The 23,874-nt window shown below is 37.1% G+C and overlaps 2 protein-coding genes across 6 annotated transcripts in view; both read left to right on the forward strand.

Moving 5' to 3' along the window:
* ARHGEF12 (Rho guanine nucleotide exchange factor 12) overlaps positions 1 to 23,874 on the forward strand; it is a 164,586-nt gene that overhangs the window by 57,167 nt on the left and 83,545 nt on the right. For 3 of the 5 annotated variants that reach the window (XM_066247014.1, XM_066247027.1, XM_066247045.1), the window contains exons 2-4: positions 8,897 to 8,920; positions 10,179 to 10,264; positions 11,833 to 11,889. In XM_066247014.1, coding sequence (XP_066103111.1) covers positions 8,897 to 8,920; positions 10,179 to 10,264; positions 11,833 to 11,889 — 167 coding nt within the window. The remainder of the gene's footprint in view (positions 1 to 8,896; positions 8,921 to 10,178; positions 10,265 to 11,832; positions 11,890 to 23,874) is intronic. The other 2 variants (XM_066247017.1, XM_066247036.1) reach the window with 1 other exon arrangement.
* On the forward strand, positions 559 to 1,846 carry LOC136320467 (triosephosphate isomerase-like). Its single transcript, XM_066253647.1, is given in 2 exon segments — positions 559 to 618; positions 620 to 1,846. Coding segments are annotated over 2 exon segments (765 nt in total). The 5' UTR covers positions 559 to 594; the 3' UTR covers positions 1,361 to 1,846.

Genomic DNA, 23,874 nt, shown 5'->3' on the forward strand with positions numbered 1-23,874 from the left:
AAGATTCTGTAGAATTGGAAGTTCTTTTATAACCAAGTTTATATTGGCTTATCTTTGCCTAAAACTATATAAAGGGTCTGAATAACTTTCTAGCTAAATATTTTGCAGTTGTACCAAATCTAATTTTCTGAGTCCCATGTGAAAACTTTAAGCTAACTGTAAAAACTATATGCAGGAAAGATGATGTTTTTAAGGCAGTAATCTAGAGGTTGAGAGCAGAGGCTCTACTTAGACTGTGTTATACTGGGAGGGTTTGAATCAAAGGTTTTTCATCTAGTTATATAAAAGGTGTAAGTTACTTCTTTGAACCTCACATTTCTCTCCTCTCTCTAAAATTAATAAACAAAAAGCTTTAAAAATATTGGTGTTTAAAGCCTGATCTGTGGTGGTACAGTGCATGGGATGAAAACCTGGAATGCTGAGGTCACCTATTGGAAACCCCAGGCTTGCCTATTCAAGGCATATAGAAGAAGCAAGGTTGATACTTCCTGCTTCCTTCCACCCCTACCACTTTTCTCTAAAACCAGTAAATAAAATATTTATAAAACAGAGAAGCTGGGTGATCCTGACCTTCAGTGTGTCGGCTCCAGCACCATGGCGCCCTCCAGGCAGTTTTTTGGGCGGGGGGGGGGGGGGGGGGGACGACTGGAAGATGAATGGGCGGAAGACGACTCTGGGGGAACTCATCAGCACACTGAACGCGGCCAAGGTGCCAGCCGACACCAAGGTGGTTTGTGCACCCCCCACCGCCTACATTGACTTCGCCAGGCAGGAGCTAGATCCTAAGATTGCCGTGGCTGCCCAGAACTGCTACAAAGTGACTAATGGGGCCTTTACTGGGGAGATCAGCCCTGGCATGATCAAAGATTGTGGAGCCACATGGGTTGTCCTGGGGCACTCAGAGAGAAGGCACGTCTTTGGGGAATCATATGAGCTGATTGGGCAGAAAGTGGCCCATGCCCTGGCGGAGGGACTTGGAGTGATTGCCTGCATTGGAGAGAAGCTAGATGAGAGGGAAGCCGGTATCACTGAGAAGGTCGTTTTTGAACAAACCAAGGTCATCGCAGATAACGTGAAGGACTGGAATAAGGTTGTTCTGGCTTATGAGCCTGTGTGGGCCATCGATACAGGCAAGACTGCAACACCCCAACAGGCCCAGGAAGTACATGTGAAACTCCGGGGATGGCTTAAGTCCAATGTCTCTGATGCAGTGGCTCAAAGCACCCGTATCATTTATGAAGGTTCTGTGACTGGGGCAACCTGCAAGGAGCTGGCAAGCCAACCTGATGTGGATGGCTTCCTTGTGGGTGGTGCATCCCTCAAGCCTGAATTTGTGGACATCATCAATTCCAAACAATAAGCCCCATCCATCTCCCCTACCCTTCCTGCTATGTAAAGGAGTATGAAGCTCAGAAGCCCAATCACTGCTCTTCCCTGCGCCCCCCACTCCCCTGCACATGCTCCTGATGGTATCACCTGCTCCTCCTGTGGCCTAATCCATACTGTACCTCTCCTTACCATTTACACGTTACCCTGTAATGGTTGGGACCAGGCCAATCCCTTCTTCACTTACTATAATCATTGGAATGAAACATCTCACCAAGGTGGGTTTTTCTTGGCTGAGAGGTGGAAGGGGTGGAGTTTGCTTATGGGTCCCTCAGTCCCCAGTGCAGGCAGGAAAGAGAAGCTATCCTCCCCTCTCCCATCTCGCACCATGGAGCCAAGGGCTGGGAGAGAGCCCTGTCCTCCCGTCAGAGGCCAGGGGCACTTCGCTCATCTCTGGTGCCAATGCCTGTGTAAGGTGTGTATGTGAGGAGTCCCACTAGGTGGGTGAAGGGGGGAATAAACACGTGGCCCTAAAAAAAAAACAAAACAGAAGCTAAAATATTATATGTTTAAAAGTTATTGTTAAAATTAAATTAACTATATATGTATATATAAAATATTCAATACAGAGACTGGCAATGGTAAGTAAACAAGTAAAACTACTCAAATAACTTTTATCTATTATTATCATGACTTTAATTGTTAATCATTGTTGTCATGGATAATGGAGGACATATATTTGGATCAATCTGCCTAGCATCATTTTTGACTACCAAATGTAACTCAAAGTATTGAGTATTCCTCAGCCATTCTTCCTAAATGAGTATTTTTCAGGAATCCAACACCAGGAAATATGGAACAGCTTACTGTGTCATTCTTTACCTCTCTAATTTATGCTGATTTTTAGCCAGTTTACCTCCTCTTTATATACAAGTTCATCAGGATTAACTTTTTTCAGAAGAATTCAGAAACCTTTGTTCTCATGATGAGCCCATTTAAATTTGGGTTTGAAAACTGATAGAAAGCAGAGTTGGGTTCCCTTTATGAGTAATGTGGGCACACACGTACACACACAAATGCACACACACACACTCCAAGGTAGAATTTGTTTCAGGAACTATGTAGTTTTATCTATAGGGTCTTCCTGCCCTTAGCCAATAGAACAGTACAAAGGCCACATTGAGTATAATTGCTGGAGAAGACCGTTTTTTCCTTCTCTGGCCTGTAAATGCTGTTCTGCTTCTGTGAAAAAATCCTGACATCAGCCCTTGAAAATCCAAATACTTGTGTTAGGGTAGGGCTGAAGCACTTGCCTGGGCAGAGATTAAATGGCTGAACTATAGTTCTAAATTGCCTCTCAGTCATGTTATGCTTAAAAAAAATCTACAAGTTTCAGACATCTGGAGAAGTTAGGATAGAAAGAACAATTTAATAGCCTTCCCTTCCACTTTTTGCTAGTTTATCTTTTTTACTTTCATTTTTTCCTAAATAAAATATAAACTCAAGATAATGTGGAATTCATGCTTGGTGAGGATAGAATATATCAGCATTATAAACTTTTATAGTGTTCTCCACATATTAGGTACGCCATAAATAGTTGATGTTAAGTGTAAACATAGAATGAATTTAACTTTCTTAGTATTTAAATTATGGAATATAAAGGTTTATTTATTCATCAGAGTGCCCCTTTAAGACATAAATCAGGTCATGACTTAATGTCACCTGCCAGTGGTGTTCCGTTGTATTTTGAATAAAACCCAAATTTGTTTACATGGCTAACATTTTTAAATTCTCTGGCTGCATCTGTTGCTCATTTCGGCAGTATTCTTTTGGTCATTCTCTATGCTCAAGTACAGTAAACTCTGTATTTTTCAAACACACTAAGCTTCTCCCTTATGACCTTTGTACTATCTGTTCCCTTGCTTATAATGCTTTTCATGGCTGGCTCCTTTACCTCATTTAGGTGTCAGATCTAAGGCCTTAGGGATCTTTGAACAAACTAAATTCACTCATTTAGTCGCAGTCGCACACATCTCTGTTATTTTTCTCATAGCACTTATCTCTGCTCTATCTGAAATTATTTGGTACAACTATTTGTTTGTTTAGTCTGTCTTGTAGAATGTAAGCTTCTTGAGAGCTGAGGCCTTATTTGTTCAGTGAGGTAATTTTCAGTGTCTAGAACAGTGCTTGGCACAGCTAGCTTGCTGTTTGTGTAACCCTGTGCATTTGGCTGTCTGTAACAGGAAACCTAAGACAAATTGACAAGCAGTAAGGACATTTACTGGCTCACATAAAAAAGTCTAAAGGTAGGAGATTCTTGACTTAATGGTTTAACTGTCAAAGGCACAGTTTCGTTCCATTTTCCCACTCTTTGTCATCAGTATCAGCTTCATCTTACACTGGTTCTAAGGATGGATTCTAAGTAGCAGGACTACTTCCTCATTTACATCTAGTGGGAGAGATGGAAAGAAGTTCTTTTGGTTCTCTTAAGAGTAAGAAACACTTTCACAGATGCTTCCAGTAAATTTTGTTCCATTCTCATTGTCTTTTTCTGTAAATCATTTACCCAAGAAAGGAATTAGCATTGGCCAAAATAGCCCATCTCTGTTGCTGCATATGGGGTCAGCTGAGCTCTGAGGAAAGTAGTAGGTAACTGAATAAAGTTGGGGTTTTCTTAGAAGGGTGCGGTTTCTGGAATGAGAAGTTCTTATATCCTCTAACCTCTATAATTTGAAAGAAAATATTTTTGAATTAATGAATTCATTTAGCAAACATGAATTGTGAAGTATATCTTAGCACTATACTGGTTAATTAGAATACACAATCAGAACATAGTACTTACCTTCAGATAATATGGGTTTTTTAAAATTGAATTTTATCGGGGTGACACTGGTTAATGTAATTATACATGTTTCAGATGCCCAATTCCGTAACACATCAATATACACCAAATTATTTGTTCACCACCCAAGTCAAGTCTTTGTCCATCACCATTTAATCCCCTATATCCTCCCACCCTCCAATCCCAGGCACTGTTGTCCATTTCCGTGAGGTTTATTTATTTATTTATTTTTGGTCTTTTTTTGCTATATACCTCAACCTTTAATAGGATATTAAAATTGTTTTAAAAATCAGTTGATTAAAATAATTCAATCTAAAAAGGCATTAAAAGTGAAAATGGGAAACAAAGACCAGATGAGACAAATAAAAAGCAAATAGCAAGACGACAGACTTAACCCCTATTCATATCAGTAATCACATTAAAGGTAAAGGGTCTAAATATGCCAGTTAAAGGGCAGATATTATCAGATTGGATAAAACAGCAAAGCCCAACTATATGCTACCTTCAAGAGACATGCCTTAAAAATAAAAACACATAGTTTAAAAGTAAAAGGATGGAAAAAGATAGGCCATACTAACAATCAAAGGAAAGCTAAGTGACTACATTACAAAGTAATACCAGGGATAAAAAAAAGTCATTTTATAGTGATAAAGGGCTTAATTTAGAAAGAACACATAGGCCCTGGACTGTGGCTCATTGGATGGAGTGTCGGCCCTGTGTATGGACATTATGAATTCGATCTCGGGTCAGGACACACAGCGGAAGTGACCATCTTCTTCTCTCCTCCTCCCACTCTTCCTTCTCTCTCTCTTCTCCACTCGTAGCCAGTCATTCAGTTGGTTTGAGTGTGGCCCTAAATGCTGAGGATAGCTCAGTTGATTGGAACATTGGCCCCGGATGGGGTTGCTGGATGGATTCTGGTTGGTGCACATGTGGGAGTCTGTCTCACTATCTCCTCTTCTCACTTAAAAAAGAAAAAAGAACATGTAGCAATTCTAAATTTTTATGCATCTATCTAGTAACATAGTTTCAAAATTCATGAAACAAAAACTGACATAACTGCAGGAATAAATAGACAAATGCACAATCATCAGTGATTATAGTATCTCTTGATAATTGAAAGTAGATAGAAAATCATCAAGGATATATGTAGAATATTTAACAACTGTCCAATTCGATCAAATTGCATTTATAGAATATTCTAACCAACAACACAATAAGCCTTTTTTTGATAGTGCACATGAAATATTTACTAAGATAGAACATATTCTGGGCCATAAAATAAGTTTTAATAAATTAAAAAGTTTAGTCATACTTAAAAAAACTAAATTTAATTATGTTCTCTGACCACAATGGAATTAAATTAGAAGTCAATAAAAGCAAAATCTCTGGAAAATCCCCAAATATTTGGCAATTAAATAACACAATTCTAAATAATCTATAGATCAAAGTAGAAATCATAAAGGAAATAGGAAATTATTTTGTGCCAAATGAAAACTTAATATATCAGAATTCATTTGATGCCACTGAAACGTTATTTAGAAAGTTCTAGCACTAAACACTCATTAGAAAAAGAGAAAGAAGATCTAAAATCAGTGACATCAACTTAGAAGATAAACATTACCAGACTCAGGAATGAAAGAGATGACATCACAACACTTGTAATTATTAAGAGAATAATAAGATAATATTATGAATAGCTTTATGCCTATAAATTTAACAGTTTAGATTGAAATATGGAGTTCTATAAATTCTAACAATATATAAATATATAAGTTTATATAACTATATATTATGTATATAAATAAGAACATTTGTATATTTATTTGTGTGTATATTTACATATGTATTCATAAACATAAAAAGAACACTACATCATTGTCAAGTGCCGTTTCTTCCAGGAGTAAAAATTTCGTGGGAGCTAAATTTGGCATTATCAGAAAGGTGAGTTTAGCTAGGAGGGAAGATGAATAAACCCTGTGGTACTGGATTAGAATCAGAGACTTCACTATAAACTCATGTTTAGCTTAACATATATATACACAGGGATAGATATAGAAACATTTAGAGATGTATGTAAATTTCCAAGCTGATAGGGCTTACAGACAGTGATAGGGCCTAGTAATAATAGCAAGCTCACCCAGCACCATGATCTTTGTTTCTAAATACCATTCTGCAGTAAAATGTCTCCTTGGAAAAATGATTTATGCTAGGGCTGGAGTAGGGAATATACAAGATGAGCTAGAGCACCTTATAGGCCCAGAAACAAGAAAGTACTCAAAAACTAAAGGATAAGGGTGTTAAGTGAACACGGTGCTAATCTGAAAGAACTCTCAGTGCTTAAGCTGGAACAGTTAGAGCAAGAAAATAATATAGTATTGGATTATAACTTAAGATATAAAATAAATATACATGAGTTCATACTGATATAAATGATGGTGTAATAAATAAGTAGAGAAGACACAAATCCTCCTTACAGAAAAATTCCAAAGCATATGTGTCAATTCTTCCTCCTCCATGTGGTGGAGGTTAATCTTTCCAGATCCTAGTATGGGTTGGATTTAGTTGCTGACTTCTAAAATGTAGAGTATGGAAAGAGAAAAAAAATAACTTTATAGGGAGAAATCTGGCCAACAGTACCTTAACCAAATGACTAAGGTTAACATTACTAGTGAATAGTCATGTTGATATTGTATACCTCCTTATTATTGATGAGAGGGCACATTGTATATATATATACATACATACATACATATACACATATTCAAGGAGGGGCAAAAGTAGGTTTACAGTTGTATATATGCGAAACAGAGTTTATTCTTGTATAATTTATTGGTTATATTTGCCATATGGACAACTGTTTCCTTGTATTGTGAGTTTGGGGGAAATCCTTGTCTGTTTAGCTTTGTAGTACAGATAGGCTGTGATTCAAGTTTTGTATTCAGGGGATGAATGCATAACATACTCTGGTAAGCAGATATCATTAATAAATAATCTATGATTTGGGAGTTTTTATAGTTTTGTTTTTCCTTCTCCTAAGAGTTTAGAAATAAAAGACTATCCCTGTAATTATGTTGGTACTTGATATTTTATAGTTTTGTTTTTCCTTCTCCTAAGAGTTTAGAAATAAAAGACTATCCCTGTAATTATGTTGGTACTTGATAGAAATATTCCAAAATTCAGATTAATGCTGGAGCTTATCTCAGTGACACCTCAATGCAAAAGGTGAAAGTTACCTAAGACTTTATACTTTTTCAGAAGTGTGATTGTATCTTTTGGCAAATTTGCAGAAAGCAGTGTGTCCAACAAATTTTGTGCAATTCTTATTTTAATTTATAACATTTGAACATTTAATTACAATGTGTTTTATGTAAAATTTTTTGGAAAATATATTCATCCCAGATTAAGAGGACTTTTATCCCCTCTTATTTTTATTATTTCACATATGTATTCTATAACAGATACTTGAAACAAGGTCAAGCGTTCAATCCCTATCAAATTAAAAACATGTATGATCCCTATTTTATAAATGCTGAATTTATATTATAGAGTCCAGTTTATTGCTTATATTTGTTTAATGATGTTACTATCTTATATAAACATGGATTTGATGGTTTGGATGGTATTCAGGGGGATGAGAATACTTTAGTTTGAGAGTCTCAATTTTTTCTGTGACAGTTCTCTGCTTGGTTTTTGGAAGTGAATAGTTGAAAGTCTAAAAAGACACTGGGATTGTGTACTTGAAACCTGTATAATTTTGTTAATCAGTGTTGCCCCAATAAATTCAATTAAAAATAAATAAAATCTAAAACCGTACTGTATAATTTAATGATGGCCTCAAAGGAAGTTATTTTAGAAACTGTATAGGATATATTAAAAAAAGTGATAATGTCCCAGTTTGTCAAGTTGGAAATAAAAGCCTTTGATAAATTATTTTTATTGTGAACTACTTTTCTCAGTTCAGAAATAACCAATATTCAATTTATAATAGCTCTGGCAGAGGAGCCTGACCAGGAGTGGTGCAGTTGACTTGGGACACTGAGGCTCCAGGTTCAAAATTCCGAAGTCCCTGGCCTGAGCATTGATTGGCTCTTTTGGCTTGAGCACAGGATTGCTGGCTTGAGCATGGGATCATCAACATGATCCCAAGGTCACTGGCTTGGGAAAGGGGTTACTGGTTGGACTTGAGCCCCTTGTTCAAGACACATATGAGAAGCACTCAGTAAACAACTAAAGTGAACCAACTATAAGTTGATGCTTCTCATCTCCCCCTTCCCCCTCTCTTTCTCCTTTTCTGTCTGTCTCTCTCTAAATATTTATATATTCTCTTTGCCTTGGTTTTTTGTTTGTTCGTTTGTTTTTAACTTGTAAAATGGAAATAATATCTTCATGGTTATTTTTTTAGGATTAAATATGATAATATATGTAAACATTTGGTAAGCCCTCAATAAATTTAGCTGTTGCTATTTTTATTTGGATTTTTCAAAAGGAAACCCATACTCAGAGACAGTTGATGGTCAGTACACCTGCAATTTAAGATTTAACAAAGTATTTAAGGTATTAAAAATGGTATCCAGCTTCTTATTTCACCTATTTGTTGAATTGTTTTGGGAAAGTTAGCATAAAATTTAAATCCTTTATTCTGGTTTAGTAGAATGCAATAAATTTAATGACTGTCTTACAACTGAAATAATTACCTTTATCCTTTTTTTTTTAACTTTGTTTCAGGTTTCCCCTCAAAAAACCTGTAAGGTAAGTTGTTTAGTTGCACTCTATACATTTAGGTTAAATTTTATCTGGAAGTCTTCCTTTGAAATTATGATGGTTTTTTTGTGGTGTTTGAAAATGTAGATTTTATTTTAAAATTTCAAAATGTTTTACAAATTTAAAATGTAACAGGTGTTTCTATTTTTTCTGAAAGATGACTTTTTAAATATATTTTTAATGTTTTTAATATATACATTTTAAAAGTTTGCTCAAATCGATATTTAATGTCACTCCTGATGAAGAGATTTAATTTTAAAATCTATTGTGACTGATTTTAATTGTGAATAGCTCTGGGAGTATAAATGGATTACCAGTTTTTGATGTCTTTCATCATCTGGGTAGCTGTAACTGCCTTTAGTAAATGAACTTTGGCAAACTGGATCAGTCTTAATTACTTTAAGACAGTAAGGAAAATATCCAGAATGTTCAAATGTCTGTATCTATATCCATATCTCCATATTTATTAATTTCCAGAGATTAAATGCTTCTTTTTCAACACTTGTTCTTCAACATCTGTCTGTCATATTCTCATAAATATTATTTAAAATGTCAGTAGTGTGCCATTCCTAATTATTAATAGTATATTTATCATTTTTAGTGATACCATAATCTAGTATACTGATGCTAATCTTGGCATTTCAATTAATTAGTAGTGTATGTATTATAGTTATGTATTATAGTTATAGGTCTTATTTACTGCCTAGCCATTATCTTATCAGTGAATTTGGTAGGCCATATAAAAAGTAATAATTCTAGTGTTATCTGGGCTTGGCTAAGAGTCCTGTGTTAGAACTATAGGCAGACTTTAAGTGAGGCTTCCCCGAGATTATTTTTTTCCAACTGCTGTCATCAGTGCTATATTTACATAGTGATTTTGAACTTGACCATGTTATATGTAGGTTTGAGAAATGTGTTAAATTACTTGTAGGCATGTTTTTTTTTACTTATTAAATGAAAATAATAATGATCAGCCTTTGAAAACCACTAAAAGAATTTAAGCAGTTATTTCTAAGAATAAAACAGACTTTATTACTGAATACTACTTTTATAATTTTTTTAAACACTTTTTGTAACCGAGACTGAATTTTAAAACTTTTAAAAAATATAAATTAGAGTGGTTTATGAGACTAAGGTAAACTGCTTTCTTGGTTTCTCTTTGTAAGACATATGAGATATTTAAATAGAGCTTTTTATTCTAATCACTTTTTTGTAGTAAATATTTGATTGCTTTGATTTAATTTAGGCATGGAAGTATTTTGAATCGAGAGTCAACAACAGATAAGAAGCAGAAAGTTGAACGCAGTGCATCACATGATTTTGACCCTACAGGTAAAACACTTTTTTTCTTCTAAAGAATATTGAGAGAAGTAAACTTCAGAATACTATAGCTTAAGCTACTTACCTACCTAAAACACCTGTTTCAGAAGTAGGACTTCTGTTTAGAACTCTCCTTCCTCTATAATTATGTAATATAAAACCTTTGCATTCAGGAGAAATACTAACATTTTTAACTTTCAATACTATGAATTCCACTATGGGAGCATCACTGTAGAGTGTATTATTTTGAATATAGTGATGATAATAGAAATAGTTTTTATATCATAATTGGGTAATAAGACCAAGCAAGGACTTAGTTTAAGATAAATTATGGGTCTAAACCAGTAGTGTGTGATAAAATCAAGTCTATAACAACTACCAGTTTCTTTAGTCATTTAAAAATTCAGGTCTGGAGTAGATAAAATACAACTTCAAAATTACTTATCGTCTCATTTTAGAGTAAGCAGGTGAAAAGATCCTTTTTCTTCATTCGAGAAGTATTTTGAACGCAGAGCTGTCTTTCTACCTCAGTAGTGTTGCTCTTTTCTAGAGTTTTCATGTTAGTAGATTTTTGACTATATATTTTTTATTTTTATACATATAATTTGAACTCTTGCTTTCTCTTTGTAAATTCTCTGATTTATAAAAATTGCTCTATAATTTTGCTTTCTACATTTTAAACTGATATATATTCTTTGTATACAATTTTATTCAATTGTATGTTCCTATGACAAAAGGTAACGTGAGTAAGTACTGAGGTTCCCAGATTCATAAATGTATCTATTTTTAGATATTTTTATTTAGAAATACATTTTTAATTTTTAATAGTAAGTATATTTTTGTGTCTAATTAAGATGCTTCATGCTTTTAGTATAAACTGCTCTTTTATTTTGAAAAATATTATAAGTATTTAAGAAGGAAAGAATAGAAAGCAAATAGCTAATAATTTACCTGCATAATGGGTAGTAGGTAAAAATGAAACCCCGGTCATCAATTTAGAAAGTTTTGGTGGTGGGAGTATGTAACATGTAACTTTGGATCTCCATTAAAAAATAATTCTTTATTTTTGTTACCTAATTTTACATCATGAGGCTCAGGGATTTTATTTATATGACCTGCTGTTGTCTTGCTAATGAGGTTCACAAGTTTCTGCCCTGTATTCATAAAAGTATTATGGTCTTGTTAAACTGACTTATTCTATATTGTTCATCTATGCTGTGACCATCTCCAGAGACAGATTTAGCAATGCGATATGCAGTGCTTCATAATGAGATTATTATTGTTTTTAGTGCTTTTGCTATCTGTAAAATTGTCAGCTGATATATTCTGTAGACTATTCATGTGTTGTTTTGTTTGAACATATTTTTATTGCACTGTCTTTTCTTTGGTAAATCTTTAAAATATGTCATTACCTATGCTGCTCGTGACTATTCTAAGTGCTGTCACCTGTGATGTTCATACTTTGTGTTTGCACGATTTAACTTGATCATGATTCATCCTTTTTTCCCCCATGAATTTTTCCCCTTACATTGGTCTCCATATTTGCTATATCTCTCTCCTTTTCTCCCGCTCTTGTGCAGATAGCTCCTCCAAGAAGACAAAGTCTAGTTCAGAGGAGAGTAGATCCGAGATATATGGTAAGCTTATATAGCCAATTCAGCCTTGCACCTTTGGAGCTTGCTTCATGCTGTTTCCTTTTAAAAAATAACTACAGTCTTTCTGTGTCTGTTCTGCATGGCATGATCTACTACCGCAGGGAAAAAGAGCCTGGGGTTTCAGTGTGACTATGAAGTGGAAGCTTAAGGTTGCTAGAAATTAACATTGTAGAGTAAGAATAGGCCACATTATTCATCTTCTCTTTCATTTTGTTCATGTTAGGAAAGTGATTGTCTCCAATATGCTTGGGTCAGGTTCCTCCGTATAATGTGAATGGGCGTTGAATTCTTGTTATCTTCTTCCCATGTCCCATTTGAAGTGTTTGGATCATGTAGAATTTTATTAGTGTTATCAATCTTTTCCTCTAAATATAGTGCTGCTGTAATTTAATGTGTGTTAGCAGTTCTTTGAAATTTTTTAAAATTTGTTTATTTTTAATTGCCTCATCTTCTGGAAATATTCTTGTATGATTCATGCACAACAGCAAAAATACCTTAAGTATTTTATTTTTGTAACTTGAAGAATTTTGTCTGTGTCTTTTATAAGTTTTCCCAAACCTTATTCTGAATGGGAAAATTTCAAAATGACACTTTTTTTTTTTTTTTTTACAGAGAGAGTCAGAGAGAGGGATGGGTAGGGACAGATAGACAGGAACAGAGAGAGATGAGAAGCATCAATCATCAGTTTTTCATTGCGACACCTTAGTTGTTCATTGATTGCTTTCTCATATGTGCCTAGACTGTGGGCCTTCAGTAGACCGAGTAACCTTTTGCTCAAGCAGGCAACCTTGGATCCAAGCTGGTGAGCTTTAGCTCAAACCAGATGAGCCTGAACTCAACCTGGCAACCTCAGGGTCTTGAACCTGGGTCCTCAGCATCCCAGTCCGACGCTCTCTCCACTGCGCCACTGCCTGGTCAGGCTCAAAATGACACTTTTTAAAAATCTTTACAAAGAGCAGATTAACCAGAATGGTCAATTTTTGTAACAGAAGATTGAGACACTATTTCCAAATTGTAGCCTGTCTTCCAAAGACAATGGAAACCATATTTGTGAAACTCATACATGTTTTTTCTTTTTTCCCCTCCCCTCCTCTCTTTTTTCTCTCCTCCCCTCCCCTCCTCAGACAGACAGGCTCCCACATGCGCCCTGACCCAGATCCACCTGGCAAGCCCCCTATGGGGTGATACTCTGCCCATCTGGGGCCTCTGCTCCGTTGCTTCGCAGCCGAGCTATTTTGGCGCCTGAGGTAAGGCCATGGAGCTGTCCTCAGCGCCCAGGGCCAACTTGCTTGAACCATTTGAGCCCTGGCAGAAGGGAAGTGAGAAAGATAGAGAAGGGGGAGGGTTGGAGTAGATGGTCACTTCTTCTGTGTGCCCTGACCGGGAATTGAACCCGGGACTTCCATATGCTGAGCCGATGTTCTACTGCTAGGCCAACTGGCTAAGGCCCTTATTTTTTCTTTTCCTTGCAGTTTTACCTTCCCCATTTCCTTGTTTTGACATCTAATTAGGTTTTTGAGAAAAGTGAATAGGAGAAGCAGGGCCTGGAATCAAGAGTTTAAAAATAATCTCTGAAAGACTGAGAAGTTATTTTCTTTTCAGATGATTCCAAATTTGGCATCAAAGGAAAACTGTGTCTTCTATAATGGAGCCAAAAGTCTATCAAGTAGAAGTTTACCCAGTTATAACTGTTTTCTAGCTTGATATTCATGAAAGGAAAATGAAATATGAAAATGTCCCTAACCCTTTTAAGACATTTTATAATTTATATCCCCTGACACTCAGCCCATAATATCAGATACTTTTTAATATTATGAAGCCTCAGTGTTTGCTTATAAAACAATAAATACTTCTCTGTTATATACATATATATAGTTCTTTGCGTGGGTTTTGTAACCAGTCCTTTTTCTATTTAGTTCAACAGAAAATGTATATACCATGCCAAAGTTTATGTTTTTCCTTCCAAATTATTTGGTTCCACATAAGTAAGAAGTAGCTTATGAATTTCTCAAGACTCTTTTTCTGTTCTGTATATACTGCTCACAAAAATTTTAAAATGAATATGAAGCGATAAAATATCCCCTAACCCTTTGAGTAATGAGTTTTTTTCATGCTTGCTGAACCCCGAGAGTGAGTTTTTTTCAAAAAATAAAATTAGTTTCAGTTACAGTTTTATTAAATCATGTTTGTTTGATAACCAATTTATGGAAACAAGGAGAACATACATTTGCCCTTTTTTTTTTTTTTTTAATCTTTCTGAAGCTGGAAACGGGGAGAGACAGTCAGACTCCCGCATGCGCCCGACTGGGATCCACCCGGCGTGCCCACCAGGGGGCGATGCTCTGCCCCTCCGGGGAGTCGCTCTGCCGAGACCAGAGCCACTCTAGCGCCTGGGGCAGAGGCCAAGGAGCCATCCCCAGCGCCTGGGCCATCCTTGCTCCAATGGAGCCTTGGCTGCGGGAGGGGAAGAGAGAGACAGAGAGGAAGGAGAGGGGGAGGGGTGGAGAAGCAGATGGGCGCCTCTCCTGTGTGCCCTGGTCGGGAATCGAACCCGGGACTTCTGCACTCCAGGCTGACGCTCCACCACTGAGCCAACCGGCCAGGGCCTACATTTGCCTTTTTTTTTTTTTTTTGTATTTTTCTGAAGCTGGAAACAGGGAGAGGCAGTCAGACAGATTCCCGCATGCGCCCAACCGGGATCCACCTGGCACGCCCACCAGGGGCGATGCTCTGCCCACCAGGGGGCGATGCTCTGCCCCTCCAGGGCGTCGCTCTGCCGGGACCAGAGCCACTCTAGCGCCTGGGGCAGAGGCCAAGGAGCCATCCCCAGCGTCCGGGCCATCTTTGCTCCAATGAAGCATTGGCTGCAGGAGGGGAAGAGAGAGACAGAGAGGAAGGAGGAGGTGGGGTGGAGAAGCAAATGGGCGCCTCTCCTATGTGCCCTGGCCGGGAATCGAACCCGGGTCCCCCACGCGCCAGGCCGACGCTCTACCACTGAGCCAACCGGCCAGGGCCCATTTGCCTTTTTTTAATGTTGCCTTACACAGTTTAAAAATAAAAGTTTTTTTATGATCATACTCTGGATGGTCAGGAGGCACAAAGGCATACATGAACATTCGTACTACTCAAAGGGCTAATTTTTGTGAGCAGTATAGTTTCTTAGGGCTTATTCTGTCCTTAGGAATGAGAGCACTATCTTTATAGCCCCTTTAATTTGGAGTAGCCTTTACAATGTTGTATTTTATCACCCCCACTATTTTCCTAGATGTTTGCTTAAGCTGATAGGATGTTTGCTTTGAATGATAAGATAATAGGCATATATGAAAGCTTGCTGTTTGATTTGGATGGTAATATTCCAGTGAATTAGCACTAGTTCAGACATGCCATTGGCTTGGTATAATAGAACATTTTAAGTGGTAATAGGGAAGTAAGTTCCGAATTCTCTGTGTTTGTTTCTTGAAATTGCTTTTTTGGAAGGAACTGAGCCTGAGTCTTCATAAAGCACTTACAGAGGGATGAGTTTATCAGAACAGTTAGCATTTTAACTTAAATCTCTTTGGCATTACAGGTATTTTATCATCTGTGTGAATAGACTTCCTCAGACTGTGTGTAGCTTGTATGGCTGAGAAAGAATCTCTAATCTCTAAGGAGCCAAGAAAGTTCGGACATACTGAAATATGAGAGTAGAATCAAAGCACCTAGTGACATTGCTTTAGTGTTGGGTCTCTTAACAAGCTGTCTTCTAATTTTTGAGATTATATTGTCTTAGAGTAAAATTCATTAGCTGAATACTTAACACAAATGCCAGTTATTCACTTATAAATTATTAAAACTTTCTTAGCCATTTTAGAGCTGTTTTATCAGGTAAATTTACTTTGCTCATTTTATTTTATTTTTCTTTTTTTTTTTTTTTGTATTTTTCTGAAGCTGAAAACGGGGAGAGACAGACAGACTCCCGCATGCGCCCGACCGGGATCCACCCGGCACGCCCCTGCCAGGGGCGACACTCTGCCCACCAGGGGGCGATGCTCTGCCCCTCTGGGGCCTCGCTCTGCCACAACCAGAGCCACTCTAGTGCCTGGGGCAGAGGCCAAGGAGCCATCCCCAGTGCCCGGGCCATCTTTGCTCCAATGGAACCTTGGCTGCGGGAGGGGAAGAGACAGACAGAGAGGAAGGAGGGGGTGGGGGTGGAGAAGCAAATAGGCGCTTCTCCTATGTGCCCTGGCCGGGAATCGAACCCGGCTCCCCCGCACGCCAGGCCGATGCTCTACCGCTGAGCCAACCGGCCAGGGCCTACTTTGCTCATTTTAAAAGGAAACCAAATGCTTGTTTTATAGTGAATGTTTTTGTCTATTTTCTATCTGATGTAATAGGTCAGTATTTATTCCATATCCACTTACTTTACCTCTGCACCTTTTGGAGTCTTCTCATCATATACAGATATATTATTTGCTATGGAATTTTAATGATACTTAATTTTCTATTTTTCTTGCTGATACTGAAATGGAGAAATTTTGTGGTTTTTTAGGGCTATAAGAGATTTAACAAGGGAATTTTGAATTAGATTACTTCTTCCTAATCTCTGTCTTGGTTTCATGAAGAGATTCCAGCTGGTAACATTTTGTACAAGAAATAAGCCATGCCTTTTTTTTTTTTTTTTTCCATTTTTCACTTTTCTGAAGCTGGAAACGGGGAGAGACAGTCAGACAGACTCCCGCATGCGCCCGACCGGGATCCACCCGGCACGCCCACCAGGGGCGACGCTCTGCCCACCAGGGGGCGATGCTCTGCCCATCCTGGGCGTCGCCATGTTGCGACCAGAGCCACTCTAGCGCCTGAGGCAGAGGCCACAGAGCCATCCCCAGCGCCTGGGCCATCTTTGCTCCAATGGAGCCTTGGCTGCGGGAGGGGACGAGAGAGACAGAGAGGAAAGCGCGGCGGAGGGGTGGAGAAGCAAATGGGCGCTTCTCCTGTGTGCCCTGGCCGGGAATCGAACCCGGGTCCTCCGCACGCTAGGCCGACGCTCTACCGCTGAGCCAACCGGCCAGGGCTGTCATGCCTTTTTAAAGCTGTCTTAGTCTGCTGGACTGCTATAACGAAGTACTAGAGACTGGGCTTAAATAACAGAAATTTAATTATTTTTCTAACAGTTTTGGAGGCTAGAAGTATGAACTCAGGCTACCAGCATGATTGGGTTCTGGTGAGAGCTCTTCTCCTGGCTTGCTTTGGCTCACATGGTCTTTCTTGGTGCAAGCACATAGGAAGAGAGAGAGAGAGAGAGAGAGGGGAAGAGAGAGGAACGGAAGGTCAGGGGAGTAGAGAGAGAAGAACACTCACTTAACATGAATTTTTTTGGGAACATAAAGATACAGTCCAGAACAGAGGCAAACTGTTAGTACTTGGATACTTCAGAGTGTGTGTTTTAAAAATTCATATATTTTTCTTTTTTTAAATGTACTTTTTATTGAGGTGACATTGGTTAATAAAATTATACAGATTTCAGGTGTACAATTCTGTAATATATCATCTGTGTATTGTATTGTGAGTTCACCACCCCAAGTCAAGTCTCCTACCACTATTTATCCCCCCTTTATCCTCTTCTACCTCCCAAACACCCATAATTCTTTTTTCTTATTTAAGCTTCTTATATCTGTAAAAAGAAGGTTGGTTTTATTCTTACTTTCACCAAGTTGTTATTCTGTTTTCTTCTTCAACTTTGCAAAAAGCATTCTACAATATCAACCTTCTATGTCCTTATCAATCATTCACATTTTAATTTGTTGAAATCTGACATCTGAACACGTGCTATTGGGAAAGTAAACCGAAATATTTGACTTGAATATCTATGAACTTTTTTCATTTCTTTCCTTCTCTCTGAACTATTTGACAATGCTGATGCCCTTTGGTTTCTACAATATTGTATCAACCTGGTTCTTTTCTCTTTATAATTGTTTCGTCTTGTGTTTATCGCTTTTCCCATTTACAAATGTAGACATGACCGATTTTCTGCCCCTGATATTTCTTTTTCTAGTTTTATATTTTTTAACTGTTTGCTAAATACTTTCACTGTAACTGTCCTTCGAATTCAGAATGACCAATCTGAAATTTGTCATTGTTCCCTGTGGTTAGAAATCAATCTTCCTCTTGATTTTCTTGATTCTTCTAGTGGTAGTATTATTCTTCCATTAACCTAATCTTACTTTTTTATAGTTATCTTTTACTTCTCCTCTTACTTTTCCTCTATAGTCAGCTGTTTACAAGATCTCATTGATTCTATTATCACATTATTTTTTATCCCTCATTATTTGGTTCCATTGCCACCACTTCGTTCAGTTTTTCATCATTTCATTGGACTATTTTAATAGGCTCATAACTTTCTTTCTTTCTTTCTTTCTTTTTTTTTTACAGGGACAGAGAGAGAGTCAGAGAGAGGGATAGATAGGGACAGACAGACAAGAATGGAGAGAGATGAGAAGCATCAATCATCAGTTTCTCGTTGCGACACCTTAGTTGTTCATTGATTGCTTTCTCATATGTGCCTTGACCACAGGCCTTCAGCAGACCGAGTGACCCCTTGCTCGAGCCAGCGACCTTGGGTCTAAGCTGGTGAGCTTTTTGCTCAAACCAGATGAGCCTGCGCTCAAGCTGTAGACCTCGGGGTCTCGAACCTGGGTCCTCTGCATCCCAGTCCGACGCTCTATCCACTGTGCCACCACCTGGTCAGGCTCCTAACTTTTTTTTACTTTGATTTTATATTGATTGACTTCCTATTCTTCATTCTTGTATAGTTTGTCAGGTTAGTATTGCTGAAGTAAGGATTTGGGCATTCATTTGCTAGAAGTACAAATAGTTATTAAGATACTAGAAAGCCCGGCGGTCATACGAAATGACCGCAGTTCTAGATATTATAAATTGTAATTAAAATGATTTGTGCAAAGGTGTCTGCTAATTCAAACTGAATTACCCAGGGCAGGTGGCCAGGACACCCCTTTGCTTAGTGCCCCATGGGGTTTCCCCCTTCTACTTGCTTAATTGCTTAAAGTAGAGTGCAATGAAGGAAACCACTGGCGGTACATTTCTTAAGAGCCACCACTTGCTATTTGGATGCTGATTAGTCAATAATTTATTCAAGAGTGGTGGATAATTCTCAATTAGTGGAACTACAATGTTTCCATACTTGCAACATTGAGAAAATCCTTTCTTGCCACGGTTAAATCGATTAGTTTCAAACTTGAAGTTTAAGGACTGACAGTGTTCACATTTAATATTCATGTCACCAGAGGAATGCTCAAAAATTAAAGTTTCTCTGTTTGAAACTGTTTTAATCCTTTTTGCGTTTCGGTCAGCATTACTCTGTCGTATTTTTGCATTTCTCTCCTGCCTTTGTTCAAGGGACTCATTTTGTCGAGACAGGCTTTTTTGTCTTGCATCTGAGGCAAGCCTTATTTCTCTATGTTCATCAGTCTCATTTTGCTGAGAAAGACGCGTTTGCTCTGCGACTGAAGCAAGCCTTGTCTTTCTCTGCTCAGTGGTTTCTTTTTGTCGAGAAAGCCGTTTTTGTGCAGCTTTAGCTCCTTTTCTCTCCTCTTCAGTGCTGTATTTTCTAGGAGGCATTCTTAAAAGAAATTACGTTAAGACGTAGTTTTTATGTAAAACAGATGATTGCCAATGCAAACAAATGTTCACCTTCCCCCTGACCCGCTCAATTTGTGTTCAGCCGTGGCAACTTCACCCCATTGGCTAGTACAGTTACGCAAGCAACTAATAAGCTATCGGCGACAAACAGACACTTAAGCCGCATATAATAAAGATGCCATAATTTGTTTCCAGTTTATCTTTCTACCTTTAATTTTCCTTTCTAAATATGCCAGACTCTTCTAAATTTTCATTTCCAGAATATGGCGTGATATTCTTTCTTCACACCATTCCCATTGCCTCGAAAGGTTTACCTCCCATAACTTTCTGTTAGAATCCTCCTAGTCTTTCCAAGCCCAGATCAAATATGGCCTCCTTCATAGGGCTTTCTAGATTTGCCCAGCTACTAGTGTTGTTTGAGCTTTGACATCCTGCTTTGTATCTAGTTTTTGTACTTATATTTGTCTTCGCGTATCCTGTATTGTTGACACACTGGAGGTACTTATTCAGATTTGATCAAATGGTTGATGAGATTAGGATGAGTTTTTTATTAAAGAGAATTGGTGGAACAAAATGTTGACTCACCTTAATTGGATTTTTCTTCTGAAAAGATTTAAGAGAGAAGAAAATATAACTTAGAAAAGAGACTTACTGTTGGTAATATTAGTCAAAAGAATGAAATCTGCATACTTGGAACTTAAGGCACCTCTCGCCTACAGCATTGTACATTTAGAATCAATAAGGTTCTTAATCAAAGGATTATCTGAGGTCTTACTCATAAAACATGTATGTCTGGCAGCAGTTTTAAAATGAGCTGTATTTATGAGGTTGTGCTTAGTCTTTCTCCACACCCTTCCCTGAAGCTAATTCTTAAGACATGAGACTTAGAGAAGCTTGATCATACAATAAAAGCAAAGGTTAAAAAAGACTAACGTGCTTTCACTAAAGTAAGTGTGGTGTGTAAGGGTTAGCACGTTGCCTTCCATAGTTAACCACTCATTTTCAGTAATTTGCTTTTTGGCAGTATAGTTGTTGGTTTTTTCCAGGAATGTATTATAGTGAAACTTTCTCCCCTTTCATGAATATCTTTTTATGACTGCCTGTCTTCCATACTCCAAAACATTACAAAGACCTAATTTTTTCATTTTTAAAATACAATTCTTAGTAATTGTCTTTTGAGTAAGAAATGATCTTTTTATGTTGGTTTTACATACTACATCATTATAAAGGGGATAAAAGGTCCTTTGTTAGAAAGAGAAAATACAGTTTAGGAAAGGATAGTGTTTATATGAGTTTGATAGAACATATTTATTTCATTGATGGCATGAAGCCTGATAGCTATTATCAGTTTCCAGGTGGAATACCATAATCTTTAAAAATAGGAAATAAAAATGTGTTTGTAACTAGAGGAGTTATTTTAGAGTAGGCAGGAATCAAATTATTTTAGTTAGAATCTAGGGCAGATGGTTAGTGTCCTAATAGAAATATTTATCTAGGCCTGACCTGTGGTGGCGCAGTGGATAAAGCGTCAACCTGGAAACGCTGAGGTTGCCTGTTCAAAACCTTGGGCTTGCCTGGTCAAGGCACATATGGGAGTTGATGCTTCTTGCTCTACACACTCTCCCTCTCTCTCTCTCTCTCTCTCCCCCCCATAATGAACAAATAAAATCTTTTTAAAAAATTAAAAAAAAAGAAATATTTATCTAATTTGCATAGTTTTTTTTTTGTTTGTTTGTTTTGTTTTGTTTTTTTTGTTTTTTTGTGTTTTTTTTTTATAATTTTATTTTTTTAATGGGGTGACATCAATAAATCAGGATACATATATTCAAAGATAACAAGTCCAGGTTATCTTGTCGTTCAATTATGTTGCATACCCACCACCCAAAGTCAGATTGTCCTCTGTTACCTTCTATCTTGTTTTCTTTGTGCCCCTCCCCACCCCCTATCCCTCTCCCATTCCCCCCTCCCCCCCGTAACCACCACACTCTTGTCAATGTCTCTTAGTTTCAGTATTATGTCCCACCTACGTATGGAATAATACAGTTCCTGGTTTTTTCTGATTTACTTATTTCGCTTCGTATCATGTTATCAAGATCCCACCATTTTGCTGTAAATGTTCCGATGTCATCATTTCTTATGGCTGAGTAGTATTCCATAGTGTATATGTGCCACATCTTCTTTATCCAGTCATCTATTGATGGGCTTTTTGGTTGTTTCCATGTCCTGGCCACTGTGAACAATGCTGCAATAAACATGGGGCTGCATGTGTCTTTACGTATCAATGTTTCTGAGTTTTGGGGATATATACCCAGTAGAGGGATTGCTGGGTCATAAGGTAGTTCTATTTTCAGTTTTTTGAGGAACCACCATACTTTCTTCCATAATGGTTGTACTACCTTACATTCCCACCAACAGTGTATGAGGGTTCCTTTTTCTCCACAGCCTCTCCAACATTTGCTATTACCTGACTTGCTAATAACAGCTAATCTAACAGGTGTGAGGTGGTATCTCATTGCCGTTTTGATTTGCATTTCTCTAATAGCTAAAGAAGATGAGCATCTTTTCATATATCTGTTGGCCATTTGTATTTCTTCCTGGGAGAAGTGTCTATTCATATCCTCTTCCCATTTTTTTATTGGATTGTTTGTTTGTTTGTTGTTGAGTTTTATGAGTTCTTTGTATATTTTGGATATTAGACCCTTATCTGAGCTGTTGTTTGAAAATATCATTTCCCATTTAGTTGGCTTTCTGTTTATTTTGTTATCAGTTTCTCTTGCTGAGCAAAAACTTCTTAGTCTGATGTAGTCCCATTCATTAATTTTTGCCTTCACTTCTCTTGCCATTGGAGTCAAATTCATAAAATGCTCTTTAAAACCCAGGTCCATGAGTTGAGTACCTATGTCTTCTTCTATGTACTTAATTGTTTCAGGTCTTATGTTTAGATCTTTGATCCATTTTGAGTTAATTTTTGTACAGGGAGAGAGACTGTAGTCCAGTTTCATTCTTTTAATTTGCATAGTTTTGAGATCTGTGATTTTACTTTTTCTATAAAAGTGATTGGGTATGATTTATTTAAAATTTATGCAAATAAATTTAAATTTACTTAGTAAATATTCATTAAGCTATTTATATGCCATGAACTATGAGTGATAGGGATACAAAGATAGGAGACTGTTCCCTGGTTTCTGGAAGATCACAATAGAATTGTAATACATTTTTGTAAGTACAGTAATAGAGATCTACACTAGTTTACTAATACTTTACTTGTACTTAAAAATAGATAGTTGTGGAGAAAATCTTTATAGAGCATTAAGAACAATGAGAATGAAGAAGTATTACTATGACTGTCTCAGGGAAGTATAAGCTTTATTGTCTTACTTGTTGAATATTTTTTCTGCCTGTCTTCTTGCAGAGTGCTTCAGTACAGTTCATAGTAATGTAATTTTGTGACCTTATAAAAATTCATATTGAGAGATAAACACATTTGTATGGTAACTATAGTTAATAATTTTTGTACCAGACAATGAGGGATTTAGCAAAACAAACCAACAAACCATAGACTATATGTGTTTTTGTTAAAATCAGAAAAGGTAAAAAATGAAATGTGAAATGGCTCTTTTAGAGTGAGGAGTCCACTTTTATTTTTCCTTTCTTTTATAACATAGGGCCTGTTATCTATACCATACTCTGATTCTTAGAAGGACACTATTAGTGTTTCCCTTTTTCTTTCTTGATTGTTATTCCCAGTCAAGTTTTTAAGTTCTTTGAGAGCAGTCATCTAGTAGTTTTGTATTCCTCACAACAGGTATGGACTGCAGTGTTAAATAATTAGTAGATGGATGATCAATACGAATTTATAAATTGCTAAAACAAAGAAGTGGTTTTTTGTCAAAAAGGACAGTTTAAAGATATAATTTAGTCAGTATTGGTGATTTCAGTGTTAAGGGTGGAATTTATTCTCTCTGGTGGTTTAAAAAAAAGCTTCTGGTCTGCAAGTAGAACTTCACTCAAAACAAAGAAAAACATTTTATTGGATTTTGAATTGGAAGGAACACAATAGATCCAAGCATTTGAAAGACTGACTCTGAATTTTGAATGATATGTCAGCTTCATTTTCAGTTAATTATCTTGTTTTATGCAGGTGGCATAGATTCATAAGACAGAATGGTATGGTTAATTTGAATTCCATAGATTCTGAATTGGCTGTATATGTAAGGTGGGGGTTTTTTGTGTATTTTTTTTTGTATTAGTCTTGTAATTCTTACATGGAAAGGTACATCAGATTCTCATATGAGCATACAGAATAATAATAAATGGACAATATAGCGGGGT

This window comes from Saccopteryx bilineata, chromosome 1 (genome assembly GCF_036850765.1).
Source record: "Saccopteryx bilineata isolate mSacBil1 chromosome 1, mSacBil1_pri_phased_curated, whole genome shotgun sequence".
NCBI classification, from domain to species: Eukaryota; Metazoa; Chordata; class Mammalia; order Chiroptera; family Emballonuridae; genus Saccopteryx; species Saccopteryx bilineata.